The following is an 18,838-nucleotide window of genomic DNA, read 5'->3' on the forward strand; positions in this document are numbered from 1 at the left end:
GTTTCTCCACGATCAGCTGGTGACCCAGATACGCGCATCCGGGCGAAGTGCCGTCTCTCTAGTATTACTGTAAACTCTCTGGATTTACCTGACACAAAATTGACGCATCTAGCTTCTTTTGGAGTACTTTTTAAAAAAAGGATTCTCCGATCGCGGTTACATTTACGAAGGCTTCGAACTGAATGGTAGAAAGAAGCAGGAAAAAGAGACCATTGTTTTGATGTATACTAACATGTAAAAAAAAAACGGATAAGAGGAAACTGTTACAGATAGCAAAGAATGTTTAGTCATGCGGCTTTCTGAGGGACCACTCGGGACTACCTGTCATCTATTGCAGTGTGTCAAATGCGCTATGTACTTTATTTTACTTTTACTTTTTAATCCTCTGTTGCCATTAAGTGTCCTGGGGAGATGCAGTTTTCTATGGTAGGCCAGCTCTGCAGCTCTTTTAATTGGGATATATTATAATTTCTCAGGGTTTCTTTGACTCCCTAAATCCGTCTTTTGCGTGTTCTACCTCTTCCTTTATAGCCTGAGTACAGTCGAACCTGTGTAAGACGGAATCGCAAGGCAGCCTGAAAAAAATTCCGTCTTAGACATTTTCCACCTTAGACAAGGGGATTTAGGGGAAAATGGAAGGGGGGGGTGGGGGAGTCAAAGGCCCAGCCGGTGGGATCAAGGATAGCTTGTCCGAACTCCGAAGAGCATGCAGTGGTCAGAATTTCACACCTCCCAATTGCTGTCCTGTCTGATAATGACACGCGTCAGTCTTACTTATTCAATTACCACCAGTGCTTGCCATTCATTGGACCACTGTTTGACCTATTAAAAATAGAAACGTATTAACGTCTCCTTTGCTTCCACCCTTAGCCCCACCCAATGGTGTAACAAGCACAGTCAACCAATGCCACCTCTCACTTCCATCATGTAACAACGATTCGAGGAACTCTTTTCTCGGCTGGCCGTGTGATCAGGGCGGCAGGCCGTACGATCAGGGCGGCAGGCCGTACGATCAGGGCGGCAGGCATTGGCAATCTAATTTCACACCTCTCACTTGTCAAATCTGGGCTGAGTGGGCAAAGCATTTTCCGTCTTAGACAGGTGAAACCCTTGAAAGGGAGCGGATTTTTCTTTCCGTTCCCGCGTTGGACAGGTTTCCGTTTTATACAGGTAATAAAGATGAATATATCGAGGGGGAGCGGGGAGCTTCCGTTAAGACAGGTTTCAGTTTTATAGAGGTTTCCGTTAAGGCAGGTTCGACTGTACTTGGTGTTATAGGCTCTTGAGGGTGGCTGGCTTGGTGACATTCGTAACAGGTGACCAAACTGTTTTATTCTCTGCTTTTCTATGAAATGCAGGCAGGAAATCGGTGCCAATAGTTGCTTCATTTCTCTGCCTGTCTCTTCTTGAACACAGTGATTTTGTTTAATGACAATTCTAAGAGAATTTGTCTTACGATTTGCTGAACAAGTACATGCGTATAAATTTTTTTGGCGTACTTGATCACTTGACTAAACCATTAAACCAATAGGCTTATTGAGTGTTCTACAGCATTCACATGTTTTGTGCATCATAGGCCTAAACATAGCAGTCAGTGACCAATGAAAGACCTTCCCTTAAAGATGTATTTCAAGTGTCCGATTAAAAGACATTTCAGTTTGAGTCTTGCAAACATATCGCTTTCCAAATCCAATGCGTCCATAGAACTTAAGATGTGAAAAAGCAGCCCTTAACTTTCACTGTGCTGTGAGAGGGGCGGTCAGGCCAACTCTGTTGTCTGGGCTTGTCTTTGTTATAATATATTATGATGCAAAATCTCTAGGTTGTTACAAAAATTTCCCTTTGTCACGTTTTAGCTGTATATGTGTTTTATAGATTGAAAGTGCATTTAGAAGAAGTGATTGTGCGTTTGTACATCTAAATTATATTGTAAAAAATACACGATCCTAAGATGGAAGCATCTGTTTGAACAGAGTATGCCTTTATACGGCATGCGTTTAGGTTGCATCAACTGTACAACATGATGTATCACAGTGGTTTCCAATATGGACATTGGAAGAGTGACTCATCAAATCTGTGGTTTCTTTGAAATGACATTTGTTAAAAGAAATTAAAGATGATGAATTTACTAGCTGAAAATTTGAATCATCTCTCTCTGTGTCTTTGCAGGGCAACTTGAAAAAAATCACATTGACAGATGCTGATATCTCTGAAACACGAGTAGACAAGAAACAGTACGCCTTCAGAATTAGGAGCAAGCAAAATGGAAGGACCTACTACATTCATGCTGAAAATGAACTAACACAGAATAGTTGGATGCAAGCAATTTGCTTTGCCAAGGCAGCTGGCAGTCATGGAAGCGCTTCTCAGGCGTGTGTTGTGCAGTGATGTGATAGCTATATAACACAGTGACTTGGTGGACATTTCCCCTTCTCCAACTTATGTTCAACTTGAGGTTTTATTTGGGCCACTACTTCTGTGATATTTTCATGCTGGGTGACCAACATGGGCTGTTATTTTATTTTTATTGTTCAATTCAACCAATTCCGCTTTAATTTTGATGTTCAGTTTGTCAGCTTTGCAGGCTTTGTTTGTGCATGTAACTTGTGTGTGGATGTGAAATTGGAAGTCAATGAATGTATCAATGAAAAGTCCAAGTTCTCTTCAAAACCATCTGTTGGGAGAGTTTTGAGTGTAGTTGCATTCAGTTGTCTTCCATTCCTTATTTGGTAGAACTTGGTTGTGATAAGTTATGATTTGCTGTCCCTGCATACTTTTTCACACTTTTATTTTTGCCTCTTGGACATTTACATATATTTTATTGGCTTTAGAATTTTTTTGTTTCTTACAAAATGGTGAATGGGTGATATTTCAACAGCTTCTGAGTCTACTAATTTGGTTTTAATTTTGAATTTGATAAGCCTTTTTATAAGCTAAAGCAAGAGACTTGTGAATTTTTTAAAATGTGTGAAAGGATGTGTCAATGTTTATTCCTAGTTGAAAAGGCATGGGACTTTTTTGCTCATCCTCCTGGATTTTGTTAAAGGAAATAATTTTTTTCACTGTATATCAACTCACACACAGAGTGCTTTTAAGTGAAATTCAAATAAGAAATTTAAGGTAATTTAAAGCAAGGAAGTAGTGCGAAAGATTTTTCTCTGTTAGTGCTTTTAGCCAACAATTACTTGAAAAAAATTGGCTACTGACAAAGTAAAGGCTTACAAGTTATTGAACAGGGAAAGAAAATGACATTTCACTCAGTGAACCTTGGAGAGATTGATTATTAAAGCCAGAAATATGTGGAATGGATGAGTTAGAAAAAATTCAGGAAAGATTACAAATACATAAAGAGCTTCCAAGAAGTCTTACTATAACTTTGTGTGCATGTTACCAATGAATATATTTAATTTAATTGTACCTTTATTTCATTAAACATTTCATTAGCCTTTCCAATTTGCCATATATGTGTATCATGTGTATTTATTTAGAGATATATTAAATGCATATATAAAAGTTAAGTGTCATTGTTTAGCAGAGACAGAGTATGTGGAATATTTATAGCACTCAATGTAGGCAGTTCAGTGAACTATGTGGCTGAGCAGAGCATGAAATATGATGCCATCCCTTCTGCAGGGTTATGTGACCTTGAAATTGTGTCGGCAATTGGGTGGTTGTCAACAGCGGGTAATTTTGTTTCTAGGTCAAGGTTTTTGGGGCACTTCCAAAACATGATTTTAATTTAAACAGAAAAAGAAAATAATTTTTCAATGCTTGCTTTCTTGTTGCAATCTAAGGCCTTGAAGTTGAAGTAGAAGTGGAAATATTTTCGTTTGAAAATGGGGAACATTTCAACTTTGAATTTAAAATTAAAATCTAGTCATTATGCAAGCACCAAACTGTCTACTCTTCTTTAATTTGTACCTTGAACAACTAGGGTTGAAAATTATTTGTGGCAGCCTAAAACTTGGGCAAAAATATATATGTGTTTTTGGATTAATCAATCTTTTGACGCAACCATATATGCAGGCCTACAATTTCAGTGCAGTGCAGGTTACTTTATGAGGTCTGACCGAGGTTGCCTGTATAAGTATAAGTGTTCAATCAATACTTTGCATTTGTTAACTTTTTATAAAGACAGTTAATGTAGGATTCCTCCCCCTGTCATTGAATCAGATCTTTCATTGAGTACAAATTTTATCCTGTATTATAGGCCTATTGATAGTCCACTGGTCAGGCTCCGCTTTGTGGCTGTAAAATAATGCATTTTTATTGTATTTTGTTTATAATATTCTTTGTTTGAGGACTTCCTATTTTTTTACTTTAAAATTTTTCTTTTTTTCTGTATGTTTACTTGCATGGAATGTGTTTAATTTAATTATGATGTATAATTTATATGAATTAGATCTTTGGTTAAGAAGTTATCAGTAGGTCTTTTTTCCCATGCGAAAAACAGTAAGACGCCGTTTTTTTCGTATTTTCTAATTAATAGTCCTTTATTAAACATTTTTTCTCTGAAATTAAGCATTTAAATTATTTTTGCACTCACAAATGTATAGACAACAAGGATACAATTATTTTGATGCATGATGCATGCAGATTGGTCAGTTAGAAACAGAATCATTGTTGATGTTTTCGTCATTCACCAAAACGTCACACTATTCTTATGTTAAGAAAGGGGGGAATTTGGTGGGAATTAAATGGACATGAAAGAAAGTATAAGTGATAACTTTGGAATTGATGAAGATTATATCCTGAAAATGTAAGATTATATAAAAAATCACACTCTTTCTGTCACACATTACATGTGTTCAACGAAAGTGAATGTATTTGAAATTTTCACTGAACTGCCTACCAAGGGCACATCATGCAATCCTTGAAAGAGGATTAAGATTGCAACATGAAATGAAGAAGTCATGTGAGCAAGCCATCCTCCAACAGGATGGACAAGAACAGGAAATATCACCACAATATTGTATTGTTTCTTTATTTAGTGCAGTCTGCATGAGGTCCCCGTTCAGTGTCATAGAACGGGAAGTGCTTTTTATTTCTGAGAGCTACAACAGATGTCTTCACACAATTCCCTGACTCAGCTTTCTGGCTTTCTCACTGGGTGGGTGGTTGGCAGGTGCTCTGGTGTGGTTTTCTTCTTCTTTCCTATCAAACATCTAACGTCCCTATCTCCTCTTCTTCTTTTTTATATTTGTTACTCTCTTGTAACACCTCTAATCTTCTGGCGCTCGTATGACCTTATTCGGTTGCGAGCGCCGTGAAACCTCTACTAAAACTAAACTTTCTCATTGGCCTCTCAACCCGCATTCTTCTTCTTTTTTTTTTTTCTCATCTCTGTATTTCTCTCTGTGTCTCCAAAGCACGGTGGTTTTATGTCCTGAGTCACATTCACATGCCTTTGATGAGCCTCTCTTGTGTCTGTCAGCAGTCAACAATGATTTCAAAGTCAATGTATTCATATTATGTACAACGAATGTCACAGCTGCTTTAAGCCAGTTCTGCTCTATTTCCTTTGCTCCTGACCCATAAAGCTAATACAGTTGGACATATGAAAATAGAATGTACCAATAAGTTCCATAAGAGGCTTACTATGGTAACACACACACAGGCAGACTCACACACACACACACACACACACACACACACGCACACACTCACACACACACACACACACACGCACGCACACACACACACACACACACATACACACAAACACACACACACACACACACACACACACACACACACACACACACACACACACACACATACACATACACTCTCTGATAATGTATATTATATCTGTATGTATTTTGTATGTTATCCTGAAATTATACAAACAACAGCCCTTTAGTTATTATTCTTTTTGTGGGGTGGGGGTGGGAGGGGAGGATGTTAATGTGATATTAACTGAAACCATATTTCTCATTTAGTAATTTTAACAATTTATTTTTAATCTGTCAACTTTTACATTGACTGCTATTAAAAATGGTAAGAGAGATGGTGGTAATGGGAAGGGGGCAGGATTTGGTGCATGAAATCAAGTGTGGAGTGAATTATAATATATAATATTGGCTTCTGTCCTCAAGCCAAGTATTAAACTGTGCCACTTTTAAAAGCTGAGTTGATGAAATAGAACATTCCTGATTTAGGCCAGGGTTCTTGACATTCTTTAACTTCTTGAGGCAAATATCTATCAACCCCCCCCCCCCCCCCCCCCCATGTGAGATTATTACTCATTGGCTTGTGAAAGTTGTTAAGTGAGGGCATTTGTGAAAGTTGTTAAGTCAGGACACAGTAGTGTTAAGTTTTTGTGTGCTTTTTTTAACAATGGAAGCATTTCTAAATGTATGTGTGTATTGTTTTTGTTGTATTATATGGGCAATCTTTTGCTAAAACTGCATTTTTCGTCAATGAAGATTGAAATAAAATCAGGATACATATTGTATGGACATGCTTCTAAGTTAACAGCTGCGTCTGGAGGGTGGGGGTGGGCGTGGGGAGAGGGGTTAAATATTTTGTCCCAACTGACTCCCATGTCTCTCTCTGACTTGACCTATTTCCCTGTCAAACAGCGGTCAGTTTAAACTCAATCTCTTTGGAAATACTTTCACCTTTCGTTCAGATGCTCTCAGCAGGTCCTCAGTGGAAAAAGAAAGTTCATAAGTAAAGAGAAAGACGCGCAAGATAAAACGTGACATTTTCATTTGTTCAAGCTAGAAGCGTCTTTTGTACTTCCATAGGGGTTGTTGTTGACAAATGTTGTAGATGCCTTACAATTCTCTCTTTTTCCTATGGCAGCTCATTTTAATGGTATAGTGGGGTCTCCAGTAATTTCACACATGTTTAGATTATTGGCTTTATTTTCACAAGATTGTTCCATGGCACAAATGTTCCTGTGGATTTAAAGAGCGGTATAAGGACAAGTTAATGTGGGCTATGAAATCACTGTATAAATGTGACAGATTCATATATTATTCTGATATGTTGATCACTCATGGCAACTCTGTAGCAGAGGTATGAAATCACCGGTGTATTTGTATTGTAAGGTTCATATAGCATAACATATTACATTTTGAAATAAACTCTGCTTGTGATGTGGCTGTCAGTTAGTGAATTGAACTTTTTTGCTACAGTTTGGTTGTTCCCTTGTTCAGTTTGGACTTTAATGTCTTTTTTTTTTTTCATTACTTTTAAGCATTTTTCTCCTTTTCAGTGTCTTTTCTTGAGGTGTTGATACCTTTCCTATTGTGGGTTCATGCACTTTGCATTTGGCCAATATGTTGCACACCACCTTTTGTGTGATTTTTTTTTCTTTAACATGCTATGCTCATTGTTGTGTTCCTCTACATTTGTGTGTACTCTCTCTATTATATATATATACATGTATATTTGTTTTGTTTTAAGTGGTTTTCTTTGTCTACCTACCTCCTTACCTACATATCTGCCCACCTGTACCTATCTACCCAGCTATATCTCTCTATGTATAGGTCGATGTAGATCTCTCCCCCTTCTGTTGTCCCATCACCTGTTAATTGTGTGCGCTCGCACGCACGCACACACACACACACACACACACACACACACACACACACACACACACACACACACACACACACACACACACACACACACACACACACACACACACACACACACACACTCACATACACACACACACACATCAGCCCTTCCTTCCTTTTCATAATCATGTGGCATATCGTCATCATGCCACGATAATGGTCTGTGCAAAACTGACCCATGATGGCCTTCCTTATATAATGACCTACCCCCAGGTCATGAAACAATGTAAATGAGTCAGCACATTTCCAAGCTATTTAAACAAAATCAAGAAAAGATGCAAAAAAACAAACATGTTTCATAGATTAATAGAAAAATGTGATGGAGGCCATTATTGTAGCTTGGTGATGATATTTGACATTTTTTACATCTCAGTTTGCTTTTTCTTACATTGTAACTTACTTCCTGTAGCAAAGGGTTTTCTGTGTTGCTTTTTTTTGTGTGACTGGAGTCAGTATTCCTGTATGCTGTGTTTTCCCCATTTTGTGATCTTCATTATTCATTTACTAAACAGCATTCAATTATAGCCAAGGTCATAATGTGCTTGTGGCTTATGTGAACTGGGGGAGAAGCTCATACAAAGTAAATCCTCCCAAAATATTGTTCATATTCTACTCAAGCTGTACAGCTATTTTTTACTTCCTCAATTCTACCTGTCACATCTGTTTATTAGCTGTCTGGTAAGAACTCAACACTTTACTAAATGATATCTTATGTACATGTTCATCTGCCTAATTCATAGTTGTTTGCACTTTGGTGTGTGCACTGCACACGTGTACTCGCACGTACTCATGCATATGCACACACATACAAGCCAGCATACTACACAGTCACAGTGAATTCATTCTGTTGTCGTCATTCATGGCATATACATCATGAACATTTTTTGTTGTATCATGTGGCGTGTAATTTGGTATTATTCATATATTTTACTGGAGCTCTATTATGCATGTTTTTTCCTTTTGCACTAATTTTCAGGTTAAATGTGTGCACTCTGTGGAATTCATCTTTTGCTGTTGTATTATTTGTTTTGTTTTTGGTTTATTTAGCTAACCTTGAAATTGTTAGAGAATTCTCTTTGCCAGCCCTTCTTTTTGCAGGCAGTCTGTTGTTTCTGTTTCTTTCTCTCAGCATCAGATGACCATGATTGTGCTAGAGTACTTTTCTTAAAAGTCCCACTAATTTCATGTGTATTGAAATATCATTTATACACATACTGCACTCAAAGGTGAAAATCTTGGGTATAAATCCTTTTTGGGGCAATCAGGTCGAGTTAAACTCTTCAGAATCCTTCTTCAATCATCTTTAGATCATGCGATGGTGCTATGTCACGCTGACTTCATTGGAACTGAGTTGTTGAACTAAATGTGCTGAAACTATATGTTCGTCAAGACGGATGTGCTAATTTAAGTGCTGACCAATTTACTGTTTATATTTGGTTTGATGATGTTTTTACTTGATTTGCTTTCTTTACACTTGTTCTAGAATTTTATCGGAAACAGGATTGATATGGGCAACTTTTTGATAAGTTGTTTGGTAAGGGCTAGAAGCTCAAAGTGTGTATGAAGTAATGGTATTCTTGTTATTACTAGCTGTGTATGCACTGCTTTGATGATGCAGCCAAGAACTTTTTGTCTTCCTAGTCCCAGCTACAAATTTTTATTCTCTCAGGACGTTTATTTGTTTAAGGCTTTCACTATTTTGAGAGTGTTTAGTCCCGAAATAACATGTTGTGGAGTCATTTCACTCACAGACTGTGTGGACTGAACTTCTTTTGAGACATTCTCTGGTGCCTGACTCATGTGGTAAAGCTGAACTGACGAGTATGCAAACTCCCAACTCCAAGTACATATGTTTGTTTGCCCTCCAAAAACATAGATAAAGGTCTACTCAATTACACTGGGTCAAAGAGTTGTTGTGTGCAAGCTGATGGGTCAATTACGATAGTAACCTCACAAAAGAAGCACTGAAAATTATTAGCAATCATGCTTTTTTGACCTTTTGACCTCTTGTGTTGATTGCAAATTTACTCAAGCATCAGGTTTAATATTAATAAACAGAGTTGGAGAAGTACCTCAAATTTATTGTTTGAGAAAGTTTTCAAATAGTCTTTTGTTTGTTCCGGATTCTGCAAGATTTTTCGATCACAAAACTGTTGTGTCAGCATAGATATGTTTTCTTTTTTGATAATGCTCTCCATATATGTCAAATTTATGGTCAGATTTTAAGAAAATGTCTGTCTTAAGTCAATGAAGGTGCTTTTTAGTAGCTACACAGTGAGTTTTAAGTGTTGTCTTTTTTTCTTATTTCTATCAGCCAAATTTTGCCACTGTTATTGTATGTGATTTAAATGATGGGGGCTCAGAGACATGGGATGGCTGAATTGCAGGTTGAGTGCTGCTACTTTATTCAGAAATATATTTGGGGTCAAGTTTGTACTGGCATTTTGAGTAGTGCTGCTTACTCTTTATGAATGAGTTTCATTTTTATATTTTCAATAGAGGGAAAGGCATCGTCACTGCAGGAGAGGGGAAGTTTTTGTTGTTTTCTTTTTTGCTTAGTCTTTCTGAATATTTTTTAAAATTAGTTCATACATTGGTTTTTGTGTGTTTGTGATTGTGAGCATGGTTGGGAAGGGAGGGAATGGATATTCTCCTTGCTTTCCTTAAATGGTTTTTACATCTAAATATTCATTTAGTAAATTAAATGGAGTCATCTGAAAGACACTGTTCAAGCTGCATAATATACTTGTAAATAATTTCTCGTATGTGATGCCCAAGAAATAAGCTGGTCTGTGGATATGAATTTATACTGACTTAACTTTTTCATTTTTATTGTCATGTGAATGAAATTGTGCCTGAAAAAAAAATCTCTGAGTACACAATTTTTACACTGGAATGCTTTGTGCAGAAGAGCCCATCCTGTTGTGCTGTTATGGACCCCACAATGTTTTGTCTTAAACCTGTTGGTTTCTGATCTCTCACGAATGATCATATTGGTGAGGAGCAACAAAACAAGAGTGACCTACGATCAAACCAAACATTTCGCACAGAAGTCTCTGACATTTTCCACCGTAATCGTGGTAACAGTGTAGGTGGACTTACGTCTTCCTGTCTTGTATTTACCATTTACCAGCTGTAGTTGTTGTTGTTCCCGCCCATTTTTTTAGTAGATCTCTAAAAAAGATGTTTTGTTGTCCTTGGTACTCATTGACTAACTACTTTTTTGCTCATTTCTATGGTGGTTGTTCTCACCCTGTGGTGTCTCCTCATCAATTTTGTCTACTATTTCCCAGGTTAGGTTTGATGAGTTGAATTATTCTGGATTCGTTGCGTTTGTTTTTGTGGGGAAAAAAACAACAACCAAATTTGCGTTTTGCATTTGTCAAACCTTGGACAGAAAAAGCAGTTTGCTACAACTTCTCATCGTTGTACCTCTGCTTTCTCCTCTATTCAGTCCCTTCCTCCCAAAGGCCCACAGCAGAGGGAATAAAGGTTCTGTGCTTCCACTTACGATTTCAAGGGTTAATATGCTGTCAGGCTTGCATAACTCAAACAAGTCGGGGATTGATAATTGTGTTCAATGCATCCATAATTCGGGTTAACTGGTAACAGAGAATTAAAGAGATATCAGTTGGGGAATGGCAAATTGTACGAGTTATCTGTGATTTCGAGTTTTCCGTGTTGGTGTTAACTGTGCCTGACTGTACAGTGGTTTTTTTATTCAATGAACTGTACTTACAGCCCCCTCTATGTCTAAGATTGAAAATCCACATAGAAGTCAATTAATAATAAGCTCTTCTTCAGTTTCAATTATCTTTGTGATGTAAAATATTTGTTTTGTGTTGTGTCATGAGAAACGGAAAAAGAAATAATTTAAATGAAAACTGTCAGTTCATTAACCAATATGAAAAGAAATTGGAAAAGCAATTCCTTTTGTTTTTTGGTATAGTTCACTTCTTTCTTTGTTGTCATTCTTTAATGATGTGTGTCACAGAGAGTTAGAGTTCTCTTTTGCATTTCAGGTATAACCCATGCCTTTTCACAGTCACTTCATCTATCTTGCTGATGTTTTTCATTATCTTGTAATGTCAAAGTAATACCTGTCATAAGCGTTTTGACACATTGTGAGAAGGATTTCTTGTATCATTTATATCAACTTATAATATTATGTCACATGACAAGACAGACAGATGTCTGCGTGCTGAAATCACACCTTGCGTTTAGTACATGATTGAGAGCCAGTGCTACTTCAAAGATAAAATCTGCTGACTGCACTTTAACATAACAGTCCATTTGATCCCGGTTTTGATCTGTCATATATTAGTCAAAGTGACATATTATTGCGTCCATTGCTCTTTGTACGACCACCATGTCATCTATACACAATAAATGTATTGCTACTGTCATGCTCTGATCACGTGCCTGTGGGCTTTATTAGCACCCAGTATAATTATTGAGAGGAATTCTCATTATATTCCTAATCCGGAGCAGAATTGTACTTCTGAACACTTAATTAGTACCAACATGATAAAACATTATTCATGTGAAATTATGATACCTTTTGCTCAAGAAATAATGTTTCTCCACAAATTGTTGTGATCTATCTTACAACTTTCGTTTTTTTCTCCCCTCATCTTTTCCTTAGTACATGTCTCTAAGACTGATTTTCTTCTCTTTAAATGTTGGAGATTGTACTAAACAATGAAGTTGATTTATTCAGACATGAAAGCACACCCCTACATGTACCCCCCCCCCCCCCCCACACACACCCCCATACACACACATACCCCCCCTCCCCCACACATACATGCACACAGGCTGTCCAGTTCACAGACACATACTCTGTTATATATAGAGAGACTTTTTATGTATTCAGACATTTGGAAAGGTCAGCTCATTTATTTTTGTTCCCAGGCCATGAAATTTTAATCCAGGTGTAGTTATTGTAAATATTTTTCTCATGGTTCATTTAGGAGCTCTTTACTTTTTCACTAAAATGTGTGTTGAAACAGTAATATGAACAGTTTTTTTTCTTTTGACGGTCACAAAATATAAGAGATTGTCTCCACCAGACTCGTATCTGTTGTTTCTCAGTTTAAACAATTTGACTAGGTTTGTAAAGTATTTAGATTTCCGATTTCAAAACAAGACAGCTGCATTTCTGTGGTCAGATTCTTCAAGACCACCAAGGTACGTATGAAAAAGGAGATATTTTATTAGTGCCCCAACCGTCTACATCCATAATTTTGATTTTTTTAGCCTTTTGACGTAATTTTGGTTCTTTGATTACTAAAAAAAGCTGCTGGTGTAGTTGAACTGAGTGACCTTGTTTTCCTCGTTTACTCTTAATGCGTTCTGTCTTTAGGCCTGAGCCAAAACAAGGACTTTGAAAATGTGTAATTGCTTTTTTTAACTGACCATATAAATAATATTAAGACATGAATGCATCCACACTACAAAAGATTGTGTATTTTCACAATTGACATTGCTCATCTTTCTTAATAAATATGATGATAAACATAATGTATGTTGAACTATGTTGTCTTGATCCGTTATATTTTAAAATAATTTTTTTGTGTAATGGAAATACTATGTCTTGGAACCAAAACATTGTATATTTACATAAAACATTCTATTTTTTCACCAAGTGTATACTAGCAATGTAAATCACTATGTTTTGTAATTTCATGTAAGTTGACTGACAAATTCAATTCAACAGACAATCTCAACATTAACTGAGAACTGACAAAAACATGTGTGATGTGGTGAAATCATGCTCCCATCAAAGTAATGAAATCAAAGAAACTGACGTTGTACTTCCCGTAGGGCAATTATTATCAATTTTTTCTTTTGGCTCAGAGGCTTTTATGTCCATTAAAAAATGTATTCCTTTGAGGATTTTACTGAAAAATGTACACATGCTCAAGTGTAAAATTTGCAGTTTAGAAATCATCAAACTTTGGTTACACTGGCTAATTTTAACTATGGCACCTCTTTCATTTGCGAAAATCTCAACTCCTATCAAGATATTTGTGGGTTTTTAAAAATTAAATAAAGCAAGGCAAATGAACAGGCTCTAAGATAATGCTAGTAACTCTAAATGCCCAAAAATTGACGAGCGCCTGATTCCACTGTGTGGTGACATGTGTAGCCTGTGGTTTAATTGAGCTGTATGGAAAGGGTTTTAATTTCTGTCAAGCTATGAGTGTTTGACTCAGAGTCTCTGGTTTTGTCTTCTTGTGTGACTAAGAATATATATGAGTTCAACTGATTTTTTGGGGGGCTATGCCTGTGAATATTATTGCTTATTGTATCTCCAATCTTTTTTTGTTTTTGTTTTATCAACCTTTTCAGTTATATCTGGATGGAAGTATAGAATATCAAGTACATGCATTTATTGTTGTAAATATTTAAAGTCATTTATTTTCTTGCTTATTTGAATATTCGATATTAATAATTCACTGGTTTTATTAACATATTAATAGCAACAGATGTTTTAAAGTTTTGTCTTTTATTTTTACAAAAGCTCTTGTAATACATGTATTTCTTTGATGTGTCAAAGACCATACCACTATATTTAGTAGTTTCAATGCTTTTTTTTCAGTTCTCCCTATTTTAAAAGCAAGTCACATTGCTTGTGCTAATTGCTGGTCATGTGTTTTGTAACGTGCAGTGCTTAACATATAGAAAAATAGTTTTAAAAAGTATAATGACCCCATAGTATAATTTATATTACAAACATAACTCTAAATGCATGCTTCTGCCTTTGTATGTCTTTGCTGCTACTTTTACTGATTTTTTCCATTAAGAGCCTTTCAGATTACTCAGAGGCTTGTTAACAGACTTTTATTTATTTGTAGATGGAAACGACGTACTTTAACTAAGCACCCCCCCCCCCCCGAGATGATGCTACTGACTGAAGTGTCTTTCGGCCTTTCCCAAAAAAAAAGGGGGGGGGGGTAGCATTTACCATGTTCTTATGCACAGTAGAATTGTAATTGTAAATGGGCTGATTCATCAATGTCATGCCTGAACTGCAACAGGGGACTACTGCTTTTTCTTTCTTAATCCTTACTATCGTCATTTTTGCTCTACTTCTTTTGTATGTTTGTCACACTCTTGTGACCCGCTTTTTCAGGGGTGCCTTGATAGTCAAAGTCAAAGCAGACTTTGTGCTGTTGAAGCTAGTGAGGTGAGCAGAGTAAGTCTGATTCCCTGTAAGGACTTCTCTGTTTACATCCATCCCTTGGCGCTCATATAACCTAATGCAGGTGCGAGCGCCGTACCTCTACTAAAACAAACGTAACTAAGTACAAATGGTAAACAGAGGGCTGTGCCCTTGCATTTACTGTGTTTTAGAACGTATGTTCTGGTTTGTCTCACAATTTCGATTCTGAATAATTTATAAATGCTTAAAACGGGTGACTGGACGGTGTCACAGGTAGGTCTTACTTCTTTTTTTCCCCTATGTTGTTTCTGTCTGTTCTGGGTTTTCCTTGCTCTATGGGAATGTGATTGTGTTAATGCGCTTCTCTTTACTCAAACTCAAACTAATGCTTAGAAAATAAACCGAAATGAGTATCGACCAAATAAGAAAGAAGAAGTTTGTATTCTATCTTTCTCTGCATTTTGTAAATATTATAGTAAATAGCATCGCATTGCTTGTGGCTCAGATGTGTTTCAATTATTAGTTGCAAATATTTTCTTCCATCAGATTTATGGAGGTGTATGTCAGTAAATCAACTACTGTGCCATCAATGCATTAGAAAGTGCATCTCATTTGTCCACCCACCTTCCGGAGGTTTACGTTCCGAGCTGAAATCTCATTAATCAAGTGTAGTTATTAAGATATTGTGTTTTATTTAATTACGTTTGAGAATGTATGATGCAGTAGTCTCTCATGGTTTTAATCTATTCGATTTGAACAATATTTAGTTTAAGATCACCTATATCAGCTGCTGGAACCAATGTGCAGGGATTGTGCTGGATAATGAACTCTAAAGCCTGTATTACACGTTCAGTTAAAACTGACTGTTGTCTGTCTTCTTTGTAGTAAGAAAATAAAACATGATGCAATCTTAGCAAAAATACCTTCTTTTTGTGATATTCAAAATTCATGAAGAAAAATTTTGCTTGTCCGTGGGTCATTTTGTTAATTTTGATACTCTGGTTTTGAATTTGATATTTTATGTTAAGTTATGACGTAGTTATCAAAAAGTTAACAAAGGAGAATATATCACCAGCGAGCAGCAGACTGACGCTCAAGAAATCAAACTATGTCTAATTTTTGTTGCGGCCGATAAGTCGGACAGTGTGTCATGTCTGTAGTCCGCAGGGGATAATATACTCGTTTGTGATCGTATTGAAAACTATGTCTTAACGTAAAACTAATATAAAATTCGGAACCAGCTTATCAAAATTAACACAATGACTTGCGGATGACTCTTTTTCTGGCTGGACTTTGAGGATCACAAAAAAGAAGTGTTTTTGTTTAAACTGCATCATGTATCATTTTTTTAATCATAAAGAGGACGGACAACTGTCCGTTTTAACTGAACGTGTAATAGACCCCTTAGGTTCCTGTGAGGCCTTTTCACAGAACAGAAAAAAACACCGCATTTTTGTACAATTGTTGGAGCTCAGGCCAGTTTAGTGTGTAGTAAACAGATTTCTTATAGGCGGCAGCTTCAGTCTTTTACAAAAGAGTACATTTATGCATAAATACTTGTTCCTGCGACATTTTATTTCTTTAAAATTGTTATGGAATGATACAACTACAACACCTGAAGCTTGATGTATGTATGTGGTGACATGTCGTGTCAATCATGGATAATGCATGTCGTGTTTTGAGTCTCTTGCAGCTACAACTTTAACAAAACCTAAGTCTGTTTAATAATTTAATGTGGTTAAGTAGCCTACAATCTCAGATGTCAGCGGCAGTGCACGATTCTGTGAGGCGAACAGTTCTGTTGCTATTGTAATGTTAACTGAAGCAGTACGGTATACCATTAACCTGTGGTTCACACTTCAATGTACAATGTTTACCATGCAATATGACAGCCAATTCTTGTGAGCGTTTTGTACTTTAATAGTTGAATATACTACTACCCCCACCCCAGACTACATTGTGGAGAATGTGAAGAACATAATATTGATTGTATGGAATAAAACTATTTCGTTTATTTAGAAATCAGATAGCTTTTCTTTCCAGTGTTTTTTTTTTCTTTGTTAATACTGGGAAAGCAGTAATGGTGTTGTTTTTTTCTCACCCAAATCCGGAGTTGGTGGTTGTCAGATACTCTGGTGTGGTATGCTCCTTCTGTTCTATCAAACATCTATCATCCTTATCTCCCCTCTTCTTTGTCTTTGTATGTTACTCTCTAGTAACACCTCTAATCTTTGGCACTTGTATGACCTAGCGGGTGGCTGGAGGGTGCTGTTGTTTCGTCGTATTTCTTCCCTCCCACCCCTTTTGTTCTGTTTATCTGTCTTGCTTCTTCTCAGCACCACATGGCCGTTATTGTGTCGATGTGCTTCTCTTTATTCAAACTCAAACTTACACAACCTATTTGATTGTGTTGCTAGTGCCGTAATACTCTTTACTCTTACTAAAACTAAATTGTTACCAGTGTGTTTTTAGACTCCGTTGTGGCCACAACAGACTCAAACACCATATGCACACCAAATTAAAAGTGGGAGACAGCGATCTGTGAATGTGGACACGACCAAGAGGATGCCAACCATATCCTTCAGCACTGCCTGCGCTACGCCACCCTTTGCGCACAGACTTGGCAGAATGTGGCTCCCCTTGAGAGAAACCTCTATGGCAGTCTTTCAGAGTTGAAGCGAACTACACAGTTTGTACGCGACATCGGACTGACTGTCTAGCTGCTGTCATCGAGAACGAGGAAGAAGAAACACCAGTGTGTTGTGTACCTAGTTTGGTTTTGGGATCATGCTCGACGGACATCTCGGAAATTTCTCTCTTTCCTCTCAGGTTTAACACATACTGATCCTTGGGATAGATGAGATTGGAACCGTTGTCTGAGGTGTAGCGGTAAGTCACCTCGCTATGGCACACAAGAGACCCGAGTACGATTCTCGTGAGAGACGAATTTTTATCGAGCATCTCGACGGTATTTCTACCGGGACGTTGTTTTCCTCCTCAGCCCGGGTTGGCCCTGACATGCAGGGTCGGAAGCAGCCTCCTAAAAGATCTAGTGTCGATTGGAGCTTTAAAAAACCTACATTCAAAATTTTTAAATTGGACACTGGTACTTTCTAAAAAGACGTGGAGACATTCTGTTAACGTTATGCACGTGAAGACTCACTCGATGCTGGAATGTGTTGATGGATGCGTGAAACTTACATTTAAAAAATTAAATTTTGAAGCTGTAAGTTGAAAAAGAGCCAGCCTGCCATGAACATCGACGAGAAAAAACCCAAATGAAGTCGAACCTGCTCTAACGGCCACCTGTATACGGCGATCACCTGTACAAACGGCAGTATCCCACTTCCTTATTTACGTATATTATTCTGTATTGACACTTGTGTAAGACGTCTATATGTCTAAGACAACCATTTATCTCTTCGACAATGGGTAGCCGGTGACGTCAGTAGCCTAAAAGTTTGGCTACCGTAGGCCTACCCGTAACCGTGAGATTGCGGGGTCGAGGGTTCTAGTCTCAGCTCGGTCCGACGTTGTGTCCTCGGTAAAGGCACTTTACACGATAGGTATATTTGGGTCGATCCTTTCAGAGACGAACGGTAAACTTGGAGGCCCCGCCGCTTAGGAAGCCTAATAATAGTGTTGATAGGGCTGTTAAACCTATACCAATGCACATTTCCACCGTGGGCAGCCACTTTACTCTATCCTCCTCCTCCTGCTCCTCCACCTCCTCCTTATAGACATCCCAGTCTATATAGTGCGAAGGATGCTGTTCGCTGCAGGTCTTCCAAGCACTCGTATAGTTTTTGGTCTCTCTGCCTAGGTTAGATCAATATTGAATTTTCCTTCTAAGCGCTTCGAGCACTGGGCAGGTGTGTACTGCAGACTGCTTTGTAAAAGACCTAAATTGTGTGGATAGAGGGGTGAAATATTTAAAAAAAAGAACAATCAGTCAAAACACTCGACATGAAGCAGAAATTCAATTTACTTTAATTAATGCAATGTGGTAATCCTTAATCGAAACATACAACATACATATATTTGGGGGTCTTTACACTTGAAATCCGACACGAAGAGA

The 18,838-nt window shown here is 37.5% G+C and overlaps 1 protein-coding gene across 1 annotated transcript in view; it reads left to right on the top strand.

Annotated features, from left to right (window-relative positions):
* Window positions 1-3,752, top strand: part of LOC101857374 (PH domain-containing protein DDB_G0274775) — a 10,966-nt gene extending 7,214 nt beyond the window's left edge. The window contains exon 2 of the mRNA XM_005089090.3: window positions 2,170-3,752. Coding sequence (XP_005089147.1) covers window positions 2,170-2,388 — 219 coding nt within the window. The 3' untranslated portion in view covers window positions 2,389-3,752. The remainder of the gene's footprint in view (window positions 1-2,169) is intronic.
* Window positions 3,753-18,838: the final 15,086 nt, after the last annotated feature.

This window comes from Aplysia californica, unplaced genomic scaffold (assembly GCF_000002075.1).
Source record: "Aplysia californica isolate F4 #8 unplaced genomic scaffold, AplCal3.0 scaffold00003, whole genome shotgun sequence".
Lineage (NCBI taxonomy): Eukaryota > Metazoa > Mollusca > Gastropoda > Aplysiida > Aplysiidae > Aplysia > Aplysia californica.